Source organism: Amphiprion ocellaris, chromosome 18 (assembly GCF_022539595.1).
Source record: "Amphiprion ocellaris isolate individual 3 ecotype Okinawa chromosome 18, ASM2253959v1, whole genome shotgun sequence".
NCBI classification, from domain to species: Eukaryota; Metazoa; Chordata; class Actinopteri; family Pomacentridae; genus Amphiprion; species Amphiprion ocellaris.
Genome location: NC_072783.1, coordinates 24987416 through 25006906, shown reverse-complemented (window position 1 = coordinate 25006906; position 19491 = coordinate 24987416). Strand labels below are relative to the sequence as shown.

The 19491-nt window shown below is 41.0% G+C and overlaps 2 protein-coding genes and 1 long non-coding RNA gene across 4 annotated transcripts in view; 1 reads left to right on the top strand and 2 right to left on the bottom strand.

The window, feature by feature from the left end:
* Positions 1-673: 673 nt before the first annotated feature.
* Positions 674-7479, bottom strand: LOC111588187 (toll-like receptor 13). Its single transcript, XM_023298409.3, has 6 exons — positions 6635-7479; positions 5967-6529; positions 5744-5891; positions 5278-5648; positions 4352-4445; positions 674-2116 (listed from the first exon to the last, which is right to left on the bottom strand). The coding sequence occupies exons 1-6, from the start codon at positions 7454-7456 to the stop codon at positions 1376-1378; spliced, it is 2739 nt and encodes a 912-aa protein (XP_023154177.2). The 5' UTR covers positions 7457-7479; the 3' UTR covers positions 674-1375.
* LOC118469556 (uncharacterized) overlaps positions 2655-19491 on the top strand; it is a 50659-nt gene continuing 33822 nt past the window's right edge. For both annotated transcript variants that reach the window (XR_008599455.1, XR_008599456.1), the window contains exons 1-2: positions 2655-2709; positions 2781-2869. This is a non-coding gene — a long non-coding RNA (uncharacterized LOC118469556). The remainder of the gene's footprint in view (positions 2710-2780; positions 2870-19491) is intronic.
* Positions 9980-15768, bottom strand: prr35 (proline rich 35). Its single transcript, XM_023298366.3, has 4 exons — positions 15673-15768; positions 14990-15040; positions 11433-12981; positions 9980-11242 (listed from the first exon to the last, which is right to left on the bottom strand). Exons 3-4 carry the CDS (start codon positions 12827-12829, stop codon positions 10423-10425), a joined length of 2217 nt encoding a protein of 738 aa, XP_023154134.2. The 5' UTR covers positions 12830-12981; positions 14990-15040; positions 15673-15768; the 3' UTR covers positions 9980-10422.

Here is a 19491-nt window from a genome sequence, read left to right as displayed (position 1 = left end):
CTCTTCTCTAGTGTCTACTTCTATGTTACAGGTTGATATGACATTTTTCTTTTTCTGTTTTTTTTTTTTTTTTGTTTGTTTAAAGACGGACAAAGTTTTTGGCTTTCTGTGGTTTCTAAGTGTTCTTCACTGTTCGCTATCAGCACTATGTCATCTGCATAACATGTGTTATTTATGTTAACCCCCGCCCCCGGTAAGCCTTGTTTTGCACACAAACAAAAAATGAGCAACTTTCTCGAGGCCCACCACTATTTCCTCATTAGAGCCGCTTCTGCAAGAGCTACTCCTATAAATGTTTATCTAAGATGGCGGCGCACGAGGACGCTCTCTACTCCAGTCACCAATTTCGTTGTACCATTTTTGTGTAAAATGACAATAAAGCTATTCTATTCTAAACTCAAATATCTGAGGTTATGGTAATGCTGAATATCTAACTGCAGATATTCCAATTTGAAAGTATTTTTAAAGGCACACCTCAGTTCAGTTTTGACTGTGTAGAACATACCCTTATTCCCTGCTGTCTCTTGATGGTCTGTGGCTCCAGCTAGAACCTTAAAACTATACCACCATGAATTTAAAAAAATCACTGACAAAACAGTATAAAGCCTGAATCAAAGGTGCTGTTTAATGTGTATGCTAAATTGCACTCTTTGCAAATTGCTACATTATAAATGTTACCTCACTATCCTTCAGCATGGTACAGCATCTGAAAGAGCTAAAACAGGGTGTTTCAGACAGAGGGTGAGAAAAGATGCTGTAGCAATGTACAGTGTGAGAAAAAAAAATCAGATTTTATGACCATTAAAGCATGGAAACATATTCTAGCAGACCCCAGAATACAATTATGAACCTGTTAATGTGCCAAATATGGACTCACTAAAATACTATTTACTCACGTGGTGAAATTTATATTGTGAGTTTTTGTATATAATAAATCATTAAGACAACACTCCTGTAAGTTGATTATTACCCATAAATACCCAGATTTTGTTACTTTACCAAGAGTGCAGTGTGAAAAGAAAAGTGCTAAACAAATAAAAAGGAACTGAACAAAAAAGCAGAGAAAGTCTCACCATCTCAGTTTGAAGCTGTGTATAAGCATAAAGCTTCTTTTAATTTCCCAACTGATCTTTTGTCCACATTTATTCAGAAAAAAAAAATTCTGGGGCTGTTTCAAATTAGTTTCCTGACTGAAACTGTAAAATAACTTTCTATTGTTTCTCCAGTGACTGCATTGCATCGAGGGAGTTAAAAGCTATAATAAATGTAACATCCATTAGCCTCGCAGACTCTTAATGCACAAGCCAAACAAAGAGGGTCTCTTCTGTTTGTTGTGTCCTCATTATTTTCACCATTAACAGGAACAATGGAGTTGTTACTCAATTAGTCGAGCCAACTCCTCCTCTCCTCCCTCCTCCTCCTCCTCATTGCCTTTCAAAGCATCTATCAGTCTGACCCAGAAGGCGTCCTGCTCCTGTGGTTCCTCCGGCCACAGCAGGTAGGTCTTTCTGCGGACAATCTTGCGAAGGCGGGTATATGGAGACAGGCAGTGTTCAGGGATCTCCTCCAGGAACAGTAGCAGCAGGACGTCACTGCCATCACACAGCAGCCTCAGACTGGCCAGCTGAAACTCCACAGAGCACCACTCACTCTGCAGGAAGTGGCGTGTTACCACACAGATGGTGTGTCTGGAGCTGTAGATGGCTGCCTCGATGTTCTCCAGAACGGCAGTGCCTGGCCGGAAATCTCTGTGGTGAAGGCATAGTCTGAGCCTCGCTGCACCAGCTGCTGGATTCTCTAGATTAGGCACCAGTTGTCCCATCACCCAGGCCTCGTCCTTAGAGCTGTAGGAGACGAACGCATCGTACTGATATTTGGCCCCTTCCACCCCTCTACGTCCTCTGAGTTTTGCTCTGACGATGAGCAGCAGGTAGCGTAGGGCAGGACCTTGTGTTTGCCAGGTCAGACACACACATACCAACAACACATCTATCACAGAGCAGGTGATGAAGAGAGTGAAGGAAACCTGTTCATAGGAGCAGGCCTTATCGTCAAACTGCCACAGGTAGGAAGACCTCCTGCCGTTGTCACATCGCAGATTGTACAGGTAGGACACCTACAGGGAATTAACAGGAAAAAAAACACAAGATATTACAAGATGAGGCTTCAGTGTCCAAGTAGGATGATCCTCCGTCTCTGACAGGTGATGGTAGTAAAGTTAATGTCATAGAGTTATATAATTGTGGATCATTAATCCTTACATAAGTAATATTTGTTTTAAACTGCCACTCTGAGAAAAGACAGATGTTAGTGCTTTCATTGCCTAAAATTTCTCTAAACTAGTCAAATATACTGAAAACATATAGTACGAATCCCAGAGGATTGGGAATGTAGAGCTTAAGCAATGACTTATCAAGCTTTAAATGTTTAGTCGCTGTGTACCTGTGAGATGTTGTTTTAAGTGATGAAATATAAAAATAAGGCCGTTAAAAATGTTCGCGGGCTAACTGCTAACCGCGGTTTCATGGGCTTTTGCAACCTCAGCATTGTCTGGCAGGTAGATCGTCACCTTCTTTTTGTGACCAGCTGATTAGCCATCATGCCATATACAGCTGTGGGGGAACTAATGATTGGTTCGGCCGTTGCAGCAGGGGGTTCAATTTGATTGACGGACGTAGCTCCAGTATACTCCTGAACACTACTGGACAGGTACGCGCTGTGCAGCAAGTGAAACACTGGTAAGCTTTAGATTTTGTATTAATATTGTTTCTTCTTTTAAGACCAGTGTTCTGTGGCTGCAGTGCCGAGTCCGCTGACGGTGTCTCTGCTTATCGGCGGCGTCATGCCCGTGTAGGGTCGGACAGCCGAGGTAACCAAAATGTTTATGTTTATTGTTATCGTTCTGTTGCTTGATTGTTTTTAAACATTTCTTTGTTTCATTACAGTTTTGCCTCTGTTGCCTTGTCTTTTTGCTTGTTTGTTTTGTTGTTTCTTTCCTTTAGTTTGTAGTTGTTTTGCCTAGTTTTGTATCAGTTTGCTTGGTTCGAGTTTAGTTTCGTTTCTCCCCATGTGTGTGTTTATCTATAGGTTGTTGTGGCTGTGTTCTCTGGCTCAGTAATCAGGTTTCTCCCCTCCATAGCTGCGTAGGGCCTGTGTGACCTCCATTTCTAATAACTGCATTTATAGTAACATTAGTGTGTGTGTGCTGAACATATTTTTGTACCAGAATAAAAATTGTATTTATATTTTTCTATACACGCCTCTGTATTCATTTGTGCACGTACCTGTGTTTAGTAGGGGAAACCCTCTGTTGAGAGGCAGGATTGTTAACATTCTTAGGGTGAAAGTCCCTAGATGGTGTTGTCGGTTCCGTGTTAAAAGAAACCAGAAGACCCTCACCAGTCCTAACTTGGTTACACCTTTTGTACACTCTTTACAGTTTTATTTGGGCTCCTACACCTGTTGTTGTTTTAATGTGGTATTTAGCAGATGTTTAAGCAAAGAAAATTGTTATCAATTGAGTATATGTTTTATTTTTTAATAGTTTTGTTAACGGTAGCTATATAAAAATGTTCCAGATATGGGATTTACATGACCTGAAAGTGCCTTTGTCCTTCTATGAGTTTAGACAGCTAAAGGAAGCTTGTTTTAAGACAGTGGTTATACTGTGTGTTTTAGAGCTGATTGTATCCAGCATTTTGAAGTATTGGAATGTGAACAGTTTGTATTAATGGAAGAAAAGAGAGACAGTATTGCACTTATAAGGACATCGATACCAGGATATTTGTACAAAATGATGAATGTTTCATGTTCTTTGGAACCAAAATAATAGAGATGTAACCTGGAGGACAGAGTGTGTGCCGAGTGTCTTCATTGCTGCGCATTATCTCCTGTATTTTACAGGTATTCATTTTTGTTGCTGTGGTCCTACTTTTGGGACCCGTAACATGTATATTTTTAAAAAGTCCAGTTCAATCTTTCAATATTATTGTTAATAGCAGTTTTCCCAGGCATCTAGCCAGATAGATTAAAATCCACATTCATTACAGGGATTGGGTTGTATGATGAGGCTTCCAATAGGTCTTTGTCTGGTGTTACATAACATAATGTAGATTCATTTAGGGTTGGAGATGGAGCATTTGCTTTGAAGAATTGTTTGGATTTCTTTTTAATAGGAGTATGATTTCTGCTAAAGGTCACATAACATTAAACATGGAGGTCATTGAGGTTTGTCTTCTTGCTTTGTTTAAATTCTTTCTTCATGTTCAGATGCTTTAAAGTGTTCAGCAAGCTGTTCCTAATCCCATCACCTATCTTGGGAATTGGAATTCTATCAAAAAATGTGAATTACCTGTGTATGATCATTGTTTATGGCCCAGGTCTTGAACCAGGAGTTATCACAGATACAGCTCAGTGGGTTTTCTGTGACATCCAAAACTCGCAATCTGGAAACACACAAACATACTCCAAGGTTATAGTTAAGTAGATTCACATTCATTACAAATATGTGTTCACATGATGTGGTCACAGAAACAATATGATCTGAATGGCTGTTTTATAGAAAGTGTTATCTAACAAGTACGATGTGAAAAATAAATCCGTGAATAAGTCAAGTTCCAGAGTTTTACTTTCTTTTAACTCAGAAATATTTACAAAACTGGATTATTTCTCATACAGTATGAGAAATTATCTAGTATATGTATGTAGTGTTTTTGGTCTCGGTAACATTTTCAGTTAATCGTCTTGGTTTTTACCTGCATTTCACTATCCTCTCTGTACACCTGCATTAGTCAGTAAAACCTCGAAAACAAGATTATACGTAAGCAGCACTCTTAGTTACTTCCATCTTCTTTTATGTCCTTGTGGGCTTTTGCCGTCTTAAGATCATCATCTGGATCTTTTCTGGTCATTTTGTCTAAAATCATTAAGGCTGTCCAGGCTTTACCCAATTTTTGAAACAATATACGAAAATTAAATCACCCTGACATCAGCTGAGTGACCTCAGCTGGCAAATTCTTCAATTATAATACACTTTAATGGTGGTTTGAACTTGGTTGTTTGCTTTTACTGAGTATTGACAACAAATTCAATTATCTATTTAACCTAAATTTTCCTTTTCTTATGTAGTTGTAGTCAACATTATAAAATTGCCATAATATACTATATATATATGCAGTACATACACAAGAGTCAAATCTATCTCCTTTAACAGGATAGCAAATAAGCTGTTGACTGCTCTTTTAGAAACAGTCCACTAGACGTTTCAGTAACTCTTACCTCGGCAGAGCATCCAGCAGGTCTTTGTCCACAGTGTGGATGTGGTTTGCTTGGACTTTAAGGATCTCCAGTGTATTATTTGGAGGCAGCAGGTTTGCAGGCAGAACATCAAGGTCTGCCCTGTACAGAGTCAGCTTCTTTAGCCTCTTCAAAGGCAATAACACTGCAGTCAGGTTGGTTGTTTTCATAACCACTCCGGCTATGTACAACTGCGTCAAATTGACGAGAGGAACGAATGCATCGGGATGTATGTTCATCATGATGCTATGTCCGATGGCAATATGGCTGAGCCGATGTTGACCTTGGAAGAAATTTGGCCCAATGTTTCCAATACCTTGACCTCCAGGCCCCTGGTAATTCATCTCCAGATACTTCATGAAAGACAGAGAAAGATAAGCCTGAATAGTGCATCAGTCCTCTTCTACTGTTCAGAAAGAGTAGAACTGCCTGGTAGAAATGCACTTACCTCCAGAGAAGGAAGGTTGATAAAAGGAGTTTCATAGGACCTAAAATGAAGGCGATTGTTATACAGAACAAACTTTCTCAAATTTATGAGCCCAGATAGAATTGGTGGTGTCAGCCTCTTGATGTGGTTCCCACTTAAGTCCAGGTATCTAATGGATTGAAGGTTACATTAAACAAATGAACAGAGAACAAAGATTATTCGATAAACAGAGAATACTGAATACCTTAGGTTTGTCAGGTCCTGAAAGGAGCCTTCTTCAATGAAGTCAATGATGTTTAGACTGAGGTTGAGCTTCGTTAACTTGCGCAGTTTACTGAAAGGCTTCTTGGTGATGTATTTTAGCAGGTTGAACTGCAGGTAGAGCTGCTCAAGTTGGGTGAGGGCACTGAACACATTAGGTGTCAACTCGGTGATTTGATTTTTCAGTAGAGACAGACGGGTGAGTCTCTTCAGAGGGATAAACCAGTTAGGGTCAAGTTCATGGATTTTGTTCCTGTCAAAGCTTAAAAAAGTAAGGTGCGTCAGGCCTTTGAAAGTGTCCTGCTGAAGGACGATGTTATTTTGATTCAGCTGCAGTGTTTTAAGTCTTCTGAAACCCTCAAATGTAGCGTGAGATATCTGTCTCAACCCACAGTTGATGAGATCAAGTCTGCTTGTGTTCCCCTTACCCAGCGACAACTGGGCCACGTTCCCAAAATTTGCGTCCAAGATGGCAACCACCTGTGGAAGTTTACAGTCCAGCAGGCTGGAGTTACGCTGAGGTAACTTGGAACCTTTCAAATCTACCTGTAACATAATAAAATATCTTTAAAATCATTTGAGGACAGCACCAATTAAAGCAATAGATGCCACAGAAGCAAAGATATGCTACAATACATGCACTATACCTACTTCTATTTTCTCAAGTTTGTCCATTCCTCTCAGCAGTTCACAGATAGTCCATGGAGGTTTATCCAGAAACAGAGAAACTGACAACCAAGACAGGTTCCTCTTTGTCTGTGTAGAGAGTCCCACCACCAGTTCTGCTTTCACTCCCTGCAGGAGCAGAGTCTTCAGCTTTGGGTTGGAGGCAAAAACATCAGCCGGCAGCTGCATTTCTGTGTTGTTGGACAGTCTGATGTACTCAAGGGCAGGGAAACAACTCACATTTAACTTCTGGATGTTGTTGGCAAAAAGATCAAGGTGCTTGAGAGTGGAGGACCCTCCAGACCGTCCACAGTCGAAAGACTTGAGCACGTTGAGAGAAAGATCAACTCGCTGAATGGCGAGGAGGACATCAAAGACAGCTGGGTGGATTAATAGAAGTGTGTTGTGGGTCAGAAGGAGTGTTTGCAGCCTGGTTAATCCTTCAAATGCAGTGGGGTTAATGTGTGAGATGTTGTTACAAGTGAGGTTGAGACAATCCAGGTAGTCCAGGCCTCTAAACACTCCTCTTTTCAGAGAGACGAGCTCATTCTGGCTCAGGTCTAAGTGCCTGAGACCGGTCAGCCGACTGAATGATCCAACTGGGATGACTCTGATCTTGTTCTTGGACAGGTTGATTGTAGTTACATTATCTGGGATCATGCTGACGACATCGGAGAGGTTCACTATGTTCTGGTTGAAGCACCACATGGTGTCTGTCTTGGGGAAGTTCTGAGAGCAGCCTTTAAAGCCAAAACCCCAGCAGGCCGAGGTGTGAAGAAGAAGTAGGAACAGAACAGTTCGCACCATCTTCACGTCACAGTCAGCTCTATTTGCACAGACTGCACAGAGGTCAGGCCAGGAAATCTAAAAATACATTTTCTTTTAGCTCTCTTGAGGACAAAAAAGTTGTTAACACACAACCCGAATGGAGCTGCAGGTCTGAATATTAACTCTCTGTTCAATGTGTTCATTCAAACTTTATTTAAACCTAGAATATTGAGGTATCTGATATTTGGAGGCCTCATTTACAACATAGCTGAGTAAAAAAATTATATATATATATATATATATATATAAAAAAAAAGGAAGTAGGCACACAAAAAAGTTGAATCAAAATTACAATCAAAGTTTTAAAAGGTAAAATGAGCACAATAAAACATTTAAAAAACAAAACAGGAACACAGAGGTAAAATAAGATGAAATTCAACTATGTTATTGTAAAAGAATATATAAAAATGCTATATAAAATATACATAAAGTCTGTTATAAAAAATATCAGTTAATGCCTTTTTAATGTTTAAAGTTTTCCACTTTTTAAAATATTGTATAATTCTCTAGATTTAATAAATACAGCAACAATTAGATATACAGTATAAGTAGAAGCGTTCAATAACAGTTCTTTTGGTTTTGAAAAATTGCTGGTCTTGTAATTACAATTTCTATCTATCTCTATCCATCTTATGTTTTTAACTACATTTTGTATACTTAGCTGCATTATTAAGCATCTTCAAACCCTATCGATCATAAAATATTACAACTTACCCTTTTATGCTTCTCTTATGCTGCTTTAACACACAACTGCACTTCCTAATTTACAGCGTCTCAATATCTGCACATTTGTCTGAATACTTTTTGAGGAAGGATGTTGCCCACAGCTCTGCATACACTCAGTGTATTTACTGAATATAGTTCTGTTACTAGTCAGTTGTCTGTGGTCATGACATTTAAAGTCACTGTGATTTTATCTTAGTCTGACTACTGAGAAAATGTTGCTAAAGACCGTCCAGTGAGCTTCTATGGTTCCTTTTTCTCTTTAAGTTTTCCATTGAGCATCTGCGAACCTCATCCGTTTGTCCACATGAGGGAGCTGTCGGATTGGGTTTGGATGTTTTTGACGCTTCAGTTCAGATGCAGGAGAAAGCCTCCTAAACCAAGCAGGGTCATTTTGTTATTAAACGTTTAGATTATTAAATTCGAAGATCGTTATTGTCATTTGATGTTTTTAGGAGACAGATGAGAGGGACAGTGATGCTAAGCTTAACTTTTAATTAGGTGTTTTCTATAATAGGTGCTGCAGGATGTGTGTTAAGAAAAACTTTACTGCTCTGCTTCAGTTAGAAAATGTAGAAAGCAAAGATTTGTATTTGTCTTTTACTATATTATCTGTATTGGAGGTACTGCTATTAAACAAACATATGCTTTAATATTCCTTAAAATATTTCTCAATTCAAGTGATTTGCTGATGTTTAGGTGCTTGTTTTAGTTGCACTATTTCTGTGTGATTTTCCTATTGACTCAGTTAATGTATTCAGGCAATATCGAATATAAATTGAGGGGAAAAATGATCAGACAGTCATTTTGACCTCTGCAGGCCTAAATCCGCTGGTGGCTCTTCTGGTTGTGGCAGCTGACCTTTGCTGAGTGTGATGGTGGTAAAGGGGCTGGAGGACGTGAGGCATCCCTGCGCTCGGTGCCCGACCTCGAGGCAGACAGGTAGTCTTCAGTTTTTAGCCTATGTGGACTCGGCCCCGGGGCCCTGACCTTTGCAGGGGGCCCTTCTGGATCCAGGAGCGGAGGCTCAGGTAACCCCACTGATGGTGATGTGGCTTTAGGAGCTGCTTCACCTTTAGCACAGGGACAGAGGAAAATCAGGTGCTGCTGCCACTTTAGATCTCTTTGTGTCTTTTTTTGTCTTTTTGTGTTTCCAGTGAATAAAAATTGCAGTGATGGTGTGTAGATTTCACATTTCCTACTATGCTGCAAAGGGATTACAATAACTATTTGTTTTCCTTCAAGTCACCTCAGCAAATTCTCTTGATGTTTTATTACTCCGCCAAGGAGGCGGAACTTTGGCTGAGTTATGTGACGATCTGCTTTGGTTTGTCTGTCTGTCTGTTTGACTGTTAGCAACATTACTGAAAAATGGACAGATTTGGATGATATTTTCAGGGAAGGTCAGAAATGACACAAGAACCAATTGATTATATTTTGGCAGCGATGCAGCTTATAGTCCGGATCCACAAATTTTTAAAAGATTTCTGCTGTCTGAAATGCTACAATGACTGAACATCCTTGGCAGAGTACTGCGCTCTTTGAATGCTTTTCTGGTTATTTTGTGTGTTACTCATTCTGTTAATTTTTTCCTTAGGTCTTCGCCTTAACATTTTAATTTGTCACATACATTAGATATCATAATCTTATGTCATTTGAAAAGCACTGTGGGGCAGCTGTTTTAAATTTGTTTTGTAAATAACAGTGACTTGACTTTTGTTGTCCAGCTTTCACAAAAACAATGAAACTCTTTGTTTTTACTGAGTTTACTCAAAGAAACACAGTGTGTATAATACATTTTATTTCCATCAAGTAAAATGATGCAGCCCAACATCACATCATCCATATAAAAACATTACCATTTAAACATTTTACATTAATTACATTTATTGTCATTACAGTATTTACAAATCCATTCAAAGGATTGTCTCTCAGCATGTTTTTAATGGACTTAATTGTTCAATTGTTGTATTTTAAGGAGGACCTTATTGTAACAATCAATGTCCTTATAGTGCATTAGAAAAACCTTCTTTCACATTTTCATTCATTCTCAGCTTGTCTCATAAGGTGCAAAAGTTTTGTTTTTGTGAAGGTAAACTTAGAATAGGAGTGACAGTCTTCTTCCAGCCGATGAAACTCAAAGGCATGCCAGTAATAATAAAGACAATTGCATTTAAGCAGCAGTGTGGAATCAGTTATTTTACAGTCAGAACAACAGAGGTTTAGTTGTCAGCAGCTGTCAAAGGGCTCGGAGGACACTGAGCCTCCAGTCGCTGTATAGACGGGGGTCTCTTTGGGGGTTTGGCGGAGGAGGGGATGTCGGCGAACACGACTGACCGGCCGTCAGGGCAGAGCAGGACGCTGGAGTCGGCCTCACACTTAGTGGTTCTGCTCGGCCACAAGGCCTCAGCTGGACTGGGCCTCAGTCCGACACCACCGGGAGACAGAACCTCTGTGTTCGCCACCGACGCCTGACTCATCTTGATCAACATGTCCAGCGACTGCTTTCGACTCTCCAGCGAAGCCTTCATCACCTTCCTCTCGCTCTCATCCTCTTCTTCCTCCCTTTTCTCATCCAACTCCTCATCCTCCTCCTCCGTCTCTGTTGTGTTGTCTCTGACGCAGCCGTCCTCTCTAATGCTCTGCTCGCCGACTGATTCTGTCGAGTCCCTTTTAACCGACAAGTCCAGAGGCCCGTCACTCTGCCGAGCTGTTCGCTCTAGTGCCTGGTGAATGTGGGAGAGCTCGCTGCGGATTTTGTTGAGGTGTTCCCAGAGGTGTCGCTGGGCAGGAAGGTCTTCTTTTTCTAGGTGCGAGATCTTGCGCTCGGCCTCCTGGTACTCCTGCAGCGCCTTGGAGAGGTCACTAAGGAGAGCAGCTACTGACTCGGAAGCCCCCTCCCCGACTGTCCTGGCAGCTGTCTGGTCTTGGCTGTTGGGTCCCCCGTAGGTTGAAAGAGAGGAGATTTCACTGTTGGGGCTGGTGAGAGGATCATTGTACCACAGTTCAGTGGGCCGAGTCTGAAGCTGAGCATCCTGTAAACTAAGAAGGGGAGAGCGTTATAGTTAAAACTGGAAATCTGCAACATTTGAGACTAAAACAAAATTAAATACTCCTAACAGTTGTAATCTAGCTTGTAGAATTTAGGCATAAATGTTATAACAAAAGTGATGACGATGCTCTAACTGCTTAGAATAATTTCATAAAAATAGAAAAATATATAAAAATTTACCTGTTCTGGAGGAGAAGCTTGTCTGCTGCCATATTGAGACTCGATGCACTTTGAATATTCTTCAGAAGGTCCAAAGTGAAGCCCATGTTCGGCTTCTTCTCCACAGGTGCATCAGGGTTTCTCAGTGCAGCTCCCGTCCTCTTGAGACCCCAGCTTGCTTTCCCTTCCTTGGCTGTAGCCTGCAGTTTATCTCCCAATCTGTATCCCTGGTCGGGGGAGTCTCTTTGGGGTGACACCCAGCCAGCAGGGGAAACAGCAGTTCCTGGACGTAAAGCAGGCACTTTCCACAGACTGACTTTAGGCTGGAAGCCGGACAATGAACTTGCTTCTAGACTGTTTGCCGACGTCTTGAGAGATTTACTAGCATCGCTCTGACTAGAAGCTGATCCAAACGTATGCTCACACAGGAAGGGGTAGTAGAGACGAGGGGGCAGGAGAGCTCTGTCTGTGTGTGCGCTGGAGGCCGGGTGTATCAGCTGAGCTGCCGATGCCAGGAAGGGAAGCTGGGCGAGCTGTGCATGAGTCTGTGCAGAGACACCGGAGGCTGCAGCGGGAATAGCTGAGTTCATGTAGGAGAAAAGGCTGGGGCTGATGGGGTAACCTACACCAAGCACAGACAGGTTGAGTCCAGTGGGATCCTGGTAGTCCACCAGGTTAGGTGGAGGAGGGTAACAGGGGATTGAGCTACTCACTCGGGGCTGAGCACCTTCTGCTTTGGCCTTCGTGTGGCTGGACGCCAGCAGTCGCCACTGCTCCGACAGAAGCCCAGGAGCCGTTAGACATGTCTTTGACAGCTTGTAGTGTCTCAGCTGGGCCTCCACCTCCACAGAGCGTGCTCGTAAAAGCTGATCTTCAAGGGAGAGCATGTCGGCCATGAGAAGCTCCGACTCTGGCTGTTTGGTTTTCTTGGTGGCACACTCGACCGCATCTCCCCTGCTGTTGCCACTGGAGCTTTCTTTAGTGATTTCTACTGGCTCTCCTCGTCCTCCCTCTTCTTCATCTTCTGGTCCCTGACTTTCCCTGCCTTCGCCTTCATCCACCATCGACCTCCGCTGCCCCTGCTGCCTCTCGTCAGCACGCATTACCTGCTCTAGCTCGTCTTTCCCGTTAGCATGTAGACCATGCGCCTGCTGAAAGGGTCTGAGCTGGTCTGGGTGCAGGATGTTGCCCTTTTTATAAGGCCAGTCTGACTCGATGAGGAGAGACAAAGAGTTCTTGCACAGGCTGTACTTCATGTGATTGTACAGGTGAGACTTCTCCATACAGGTGAAGGGGCACTGGAAGCACTTGTAGTTGTAGGGTTTGCCCCACGGCCGTGGGATGTAGTGGGGCTTCTTAGGCTTGCGCTCCTTGTGCTTGCTGGCAGATGTGACTTTGCAGGCATCATCCTTGGACATGATTGAGTCTTGATATTTCTAAAGATTGTGTGATTGGGATTGTGATGGCTCAAGTTAGACTTTTATGTTTTTCTGTCTTTTGGGTCAGAGTACATTTCATCTCATGTAGGTTTTTCCTCAGTTTTGTTGCATCTTTTTGGTAAAAGTGGAATCTGTGAAACAAAAAAGAATAGTTTGTTAATGAATCTATAAATGAACAGATGAAGGATTTGGGTGTTTTTATGTTTTGCCTTTGTTACATATATGTTCTCATTTTGTTCTTTGTGCCTCTGAAAGAGTGACGCATTTCCGTACGAAACCTTAATATGAGAGATTAAGTTGTGTGTGCACTGAGGGGTGCTATATATCATTATGCACATATGTGTATTATGAGAGCACATTTGTTGTCTGCCTAAGCTGAGGGTTGCCACTAACCTAACTGCAGGGAGGCCCACACCACTCTGTTCTCACTGTACCTGCCACTACTCATTAGTTCCAGTGAAGCACCAGGCGCTGGCAGGGTCCGAGGCTGGGGGGCAAACAGGGCCGTCACAGGGGACTCTGCACCTGTGCAGTGGGCCTCGCAACACTAACAGGCCTCACTGAGTTTAGGGGCCCCGGACCCTCGGAGGCCAGCTACAGGCCACAACGCAACCATGCTCAGGATGGCACACGGCTGGTTGGGAAGGGAGAGAAGTTGGGGGTTTGAGGCCCGACTCCTAATGAGAGCCTGGCGTCATGCCTGAAGGGCGTCATTAGTGCCAGGACTGGGATCTGGGTCAGGACATGGCGCATAAGTTCAACTGCTCTCCTGTACATATCTGTGCATTTAAAGTCGGGTCATACTTAGGCAACAGCAGCACAGATTACGACAGGTAACCTTTGTTTTTACCGGTTTTAAGTGTTGAATAGGCTGCTTTGTATATAAAAGGTATTGCAGCTGGCATTACAAAAACTAATTTATTTTTAATTTGGCATGTCTCACAAAAGAGCCCAGACCTTTTAAACCTTAAGCACATTTAAAGTTTGTTTTTTAATATTTTAGTCCCTGATATACATTTATTCTAATTTTTATTTTAAATCAAAGGCATTTTCACTTTATGCATCTACCCACTCACATGCAGTTTATTGTACATCTACAGTTTGCTGTTTGTATTTACATCTAATAATATTTTCTCTCTCATTTCTCCTTTTCTCTCAATTCCTCATTTTTCTAACAATTGCATGACATTAGTTTAATTAAAAACCCTGCATTCTAATCCCCTAAAATAAATTCAAATAGTGGTTTTTTTTTTTCATCTGTTAAATTACAGAAACTTTGTGATCTTTTTATACTGTGAGCCAAGCCGTTGGCTGAAGCCTGCAGTGAAAGAAGATGTGAGGCGGAGTGCGGTCCTCAATTTAAAACACTCTGCTCTGGGGGCTTTTATTTAGCTTTTTTCCTCGGGTCATTCAAAGATGAAAGCCTGAGTGAAGTTCAAGGTCCAAGCAGAGGTAAAAATAAACTTCACCAACTCGTTTTTTTCTGTCCTGCACACACTGCATATAGCAAAGTTTCAAAATAAAATCCAGTGAAGCAAACACAGGTGATGGATGACCAGTTATATTGAGTGACAACCTCATCTATAAATGCACAGCACGGAGGGTGAAGATGAAAGGCAGTGTGAGTCTAACACAGGATGGCAGGCTGTTGCCGACTGCTCTCCCAACTGGATCCTCAGAACTGGCCCGTTAGTGGCTGACCATTGATTGGCTCACTTGTCCGCCCCGAGGCTCTGACCTGAGCTTTGAGCTCATAATGGAGTCTAACAGCTGCTGCTACGAGCCAATCAATAAAAATCATTTTTACAGCAGACTTCTTCCCTCTTCTGGCCACTGCTATCCGCTCCCCTCTCCACTGACTGTGCACTTTGGCCCACCACCATCCCATATCCAAACCCTGCGGTCTTGTTTTAAGCTTTTAGGGATGATGATCAAACACGCCTAACCGCTTGAACATCTATTGTTGCAGTTAAGGAGGTTCACCACACTAAAAGCTTTGACAAGCTACAGCAACCACACTGTTGACTGCCCATAGGAACGGCTTTTTGTACAGCAGGCAAATGCAGACAAGACCGACAAGTTAAATTGTTTTAAAACTCTTATATTTTTTAAATTCATACTTTAAGTGAAGCACTTTACCTAAAATGATGTTCAGGATGATTTGTTGTTTGGTCCCCTTTGAGAAAAGTCCTGGAAAGAAAGAAAGAGGTTAAAAGATTAATGATTTGATTATTGTTATTCCATGTTTTTTTTTTATATATATATATATATATATAATAATGGGAAAATTGATACTTTCCTAAGCAAATTGATCAACATTTGTAGAAAGAGACTGGAGAAAAGCTATAAAATAATTGTATATATGAAAAGTTAATAACTGGCATTTAAATTTATCAGCAAACCAGTAGATGATGCTGATAAATTAATACGAGCTGTGACTAGCCTATAAGTAAGTAAATGTAATATGCATAAATAATTTTATACAATTATATCTATATAATTACTATACAGATATAGTATTAAAATAACCATATTAAATAAATCTATCACTATGAAATATTATATAAATGTATAAAATTTATGTGATCATTTCAGAACCAAATTCAGTCACATAATTTACATAACTGCATTAAATTAAAGCTCAAAAACATGCAGCTTCAAAATAAAACAGCATCAAAAAATTGCCATTTTGCAACCAAAAGCCCTATGTAAAAGGCCTCCTTTTAACTCTCTTTTTAGAATAGCACCTAATTTTCACCAACTAATCTTTGTGCATACCATGAGCCACTTAAAAAGTAGGGAGGAAATGTATTCATCCGTACCTAGAGCGCGTCCCGGTGTGGCTGGCTGTCACTCCTTTGCAGCAGCAGGGCAGCACGTCCCGCTCAAATGGGAGCGCAGGAGCGAGTGTGGAGATATATATTGACTGGGAGCATTGCCCTGAGGCGCTACAATACAGCAGCTCCCCCCCCTCCCACCACAGCCCCCCTCTGCATTGTCAAATGTAGTCTCTACCTTGCAGTCAGGATGCAATATAACAATTTACACAATATTGGCAAAAGGTTAGGTTAGTGGCGGCTTCTTCTTGTGAGGGAGGATGGAGGTGGTGATTGTCTGGGTTAAATCCTCCAATGTGAGGTTATTTCCAAGCTCCTTGTCTGCTTTAGTTATTTTTAAACCGAAAGGTGAAAGATTTTATATAGGCTTCTTGCAAAACAAAAAAAAAAAAACAACTCTGACCAGTCTTGTATTAAATTGTTCATTTTACTCCCAAAATGATGAGAATTCTGGGATTTTGGAGAGAAAGCTCATCCTTTGCAGCAGAGAATAAAAGCACTTCAGTGTCATTGTCTGAACTGCAAAAAATCTTGATCTTGATCTTAAAAAAAACATTGTTTTTCTTGCCAAATGTATCTTTTCAGATTCTTTTCCCCTTTGTCTAGTAATTAGTTAGTTTGTTCTAAAGGCATTCAATTTTGATGAATGAGGAAATAAAATGCTGCATGAATGACTCCAGCGGTTTCCTTTGCTGCTATGAAATATGCATTTAAACATTTGAATACAGTGTATTGTCCTCTACCTTCAGTTAAGATAGGATAAGCTAAGTTACGATGAGATGAGTTAAGTTAAAAGATGAGATGAGATAAGCTTTATTGATTTCTTAGTGGGGAAATGTGCACATTAAAGCAGCTGGATACAGATAAGGCATGACAGAAGCAGAACAAGCGTAAGAAAAAGTACAAACGGCTAAAACAAAGATACAAAGACCTAATAAAGACAATGTACAAGGCATGATGAATTGAAATATGGAAATGTACAGATATACCTTCACCATCTACATCCATTTATTGCATTTTCATGGCTGTGTAGCACTAAGTATGTGTGTTCCAGGCAGCCAGTGTAGGTAAAAGTGTGTTTTAGGGTAGCTCCGGGTTTGTTTTTCCCCGCTTCACCTCACTTCACCTGCAACAACATTCATGCAGTAAAGTGTCAGGGGTTGGTATTTGTACAGTAACTGCCTTCCTCAGAAAGAAGTGATTAGCTCAGCTTGTAAGATCACTTCCACCATGACTGACGTGTGCCTCTTCTTTAACTACTTCTATATTCTCATCCACTTCACCTGTCCTCTTTATTTGTCCTCTTCTTCTAAATCTAACCCCAGCTTCTCCTCCAGTCTCCCTCCCTCCTTCCCTCTCCTCTCTTAGCCTGTGGCAGGCTTTGGGTCAACTCCAGGTTCTTCATTTCTCTCCTCTGGCTGGGTGGGAAGCGCGCATGCGAGCCCCTTTGAGAAATGTCAGTGTCCGTGTGCTGGGAAAGTCGGGGGCCCTTCACGAGCCATCGGGCCTGCTGTCACACAGAGGCGGCCAAATGGAGACTGACAGGCCACTCCATAGAGCCTAACCATCTGTACCAAATGTGACAGCAGGGGAAAGAGGATGTCTGGTGAATCAGGAGGAACGACAGGAGTGCACTGTGACATGAGGAGGAAGTAGAGAAGGAAGAGAAGCTGGGGAAACAGAGAAAGATCCTCCACTTCTTAAAAGCGCAGGCACATGGGAGGAGATGTCAAGACTTCTTTTTTTTTTTCCTTCCACAGAGTAAGAAAACGTTTCACTCCAAGTACACAGACACTTGGGAGATAGTGTCACTTTCTCCTGTTAAGTGTAAGTGTGTTAAGTGAGGACTGCAGCTTCCTTCAGCGTCTTTGTTGTCAGATCCTCAGTTCTGCAGTGGTTGGATGAGAGAGATTGTAGACATTAGTGTCAAAGGTTTAAGTCTTCATAACGTCAAAGACCTTGACAGGATACAGCACTGTCTCCTGCAATGATTTGTTCATGCAAATTTCTCTTATGTTTCCCGTAATAATCTAAATGTTTCCAAAGACAATAAATATGCCTCTATGGAACAATTATCAGAGCTAAATAGGAATTTATTTCTTCTCAAACATACATACAATTTAGGTAATCTGGAAAAAGATTACTATGATTTTAGGAAAGTTGTAGTTAATTTCCATCTTTTGTAAATTGATAAAAAATTGCAACTTTTATCCAAAACTGGAATCCACATCAGTGTTGAACGCTTATTTACCATTTTGATTGCGCTATCTTTTCATGTTTAGTCATTTTAAGGAAAATGATATGGTTTATTTATTTATTTGTTTATTGGCGATTTTGCGTAGTTTTGGTTTCTGAGTTTTGCATATTTCCTTATTTTAGCAACACCAAATCTGGCCATTTTTAATCTGCTTGTCATTGTTCTGTTTAACACTGACTTTCAGCTGATGATCCAAAACCATATTACAGAGAAATATTCGAGATTTATTACAGCCAAATACGTCTTGGAGCTCAGAGAAATGGGGCAAACCCCTCCTTCTCCTTTGTGCTTTTTCCCACACTGACACCACGTTCTGATCTGCTCTGACACACTATTTTAGTCGTATCTTGTATAACAGAACAAAAACCTTTGTTTTGGATAGTCATAAAACATTTTATCATGAAATTATGTATTGCATTTCTCCCCTTTAAACAGCTAGTGCCACAGTATCTCTCTGTCTCTGTGCCCTACACTGATAGTGTGTGACACTTTAAATTAGGACCCATTGCAAACATGAACTCAATAAATTCTTCCATCTATTACACTCCATAGAGACTGAAAACAATGACATGAAGTCAACAGGAAGAATATGATCGACAAACTCATGAAAACCTGCGATATGACAAAACACACAGCTATGGAATTTGTAATCATTAGGATGCACTTTAAATATTTTTGCTGTAATGTGATATACTTTGTGAAACAGACAAGTGCAGTAGGGAAAATCTCTTTCTGGAGTAGTCATTGGAGTTTCTTGGAGTTATATAAGAACAACTGAGTAAAATGTGATTTTGTCCCTTCTCAATCAAGAAATTCCTGTAAATAATAGTATTGAATTCCTTTTAATAAAGCTACAGAGCCATCAATTGGATGTCTCAATAGGCTGATAGAGACATAGGTGGTTAAATCGGAGGATCGCAGCTATCATAAGATTTTGGTCCCCAGCAAATTAAACAGTGTGTTGTAGAGTTCCAGAAAGGCAGACACAAAAATCAGAAGTGTCCCAGATAGAGTTTTGTCATTGACATACATACTCTGCATTTGGTGAAATCATCAGTTTGCATTATCCAAAACAAAAGCAATCTGTTAGTAGTGAAACACTGTAGGTTTGTTGCCAGTTTAATCACTCAGATGCCAGACACCAGCTGACTTCATTTGAAATTTTATACTCATGCATTCATCACGCTGCACATTTTGTTCAGCTTTCTTTTATTGCTAATCACTTTCGCCTTCATTAGAAACAGGGACAGCAATTAGTTTGTTAGTTTGAAAGAGGATGCTGCAAATAAGCCCGACGAAGCCCCACATATTGTGATGTATCATTCAGCAAAATGTTCTCACTTTAGAAAAATAGATATTTAACAACGATCGGCTGGAACACGTGAATAGTTCTGGTGCACTCTGCTGACTGTTATTTCCGTGTATGTGACTTCCAGTGACAAATTATTGTGTTATGTTTGGAGCATATCGAGCTACAGTTTGAGTCTGTTTTAAAATCTATTGGCAGTAGCTTGCAGCTGCTCTCTACAAATTAGCTCAGAAACATC

Excerpts from the sequence above, each read along its gene's own strand:
- LOC111588187 (XM_023298409.3), bottom strand. The coding sequence starts at position 7,456 with ATGGTGCGAACTGTTCTGTTCCTACTTCTTCTTCACACCTCGGCCTGC. Across the intron at positions 5,649-5,743 it reads TCAACCTTCCTTCTCTGGAG|TATCTGGAGATGAATTACCA; the intron begins GTAAGTGCATTT and ends TCTTTCATGAAG. Across the intron at positions 2,117-4,351 it reads TAAACAATGATCATACACAG|GTGTCCTACCTGTACAATCT; the intron begins GTAATTCACATT and ends AATTCCCTGTAG.
- prr35 (XM_023298366.3), bottom strand. The coding sequence starts at position 12,829 with ATGTCCAAGGATGATGCCTGCAAAGTCACATCTGCCAGCAAGCACAAG. Across the intron at positions 11,243-11,432 it reads AAGCTTCTCCTCCAGAACAG|TTTACAGGATGCTCAGCTTC; the intron begins GTAAATTTTTAT and ends TCCCCTTCTTAG.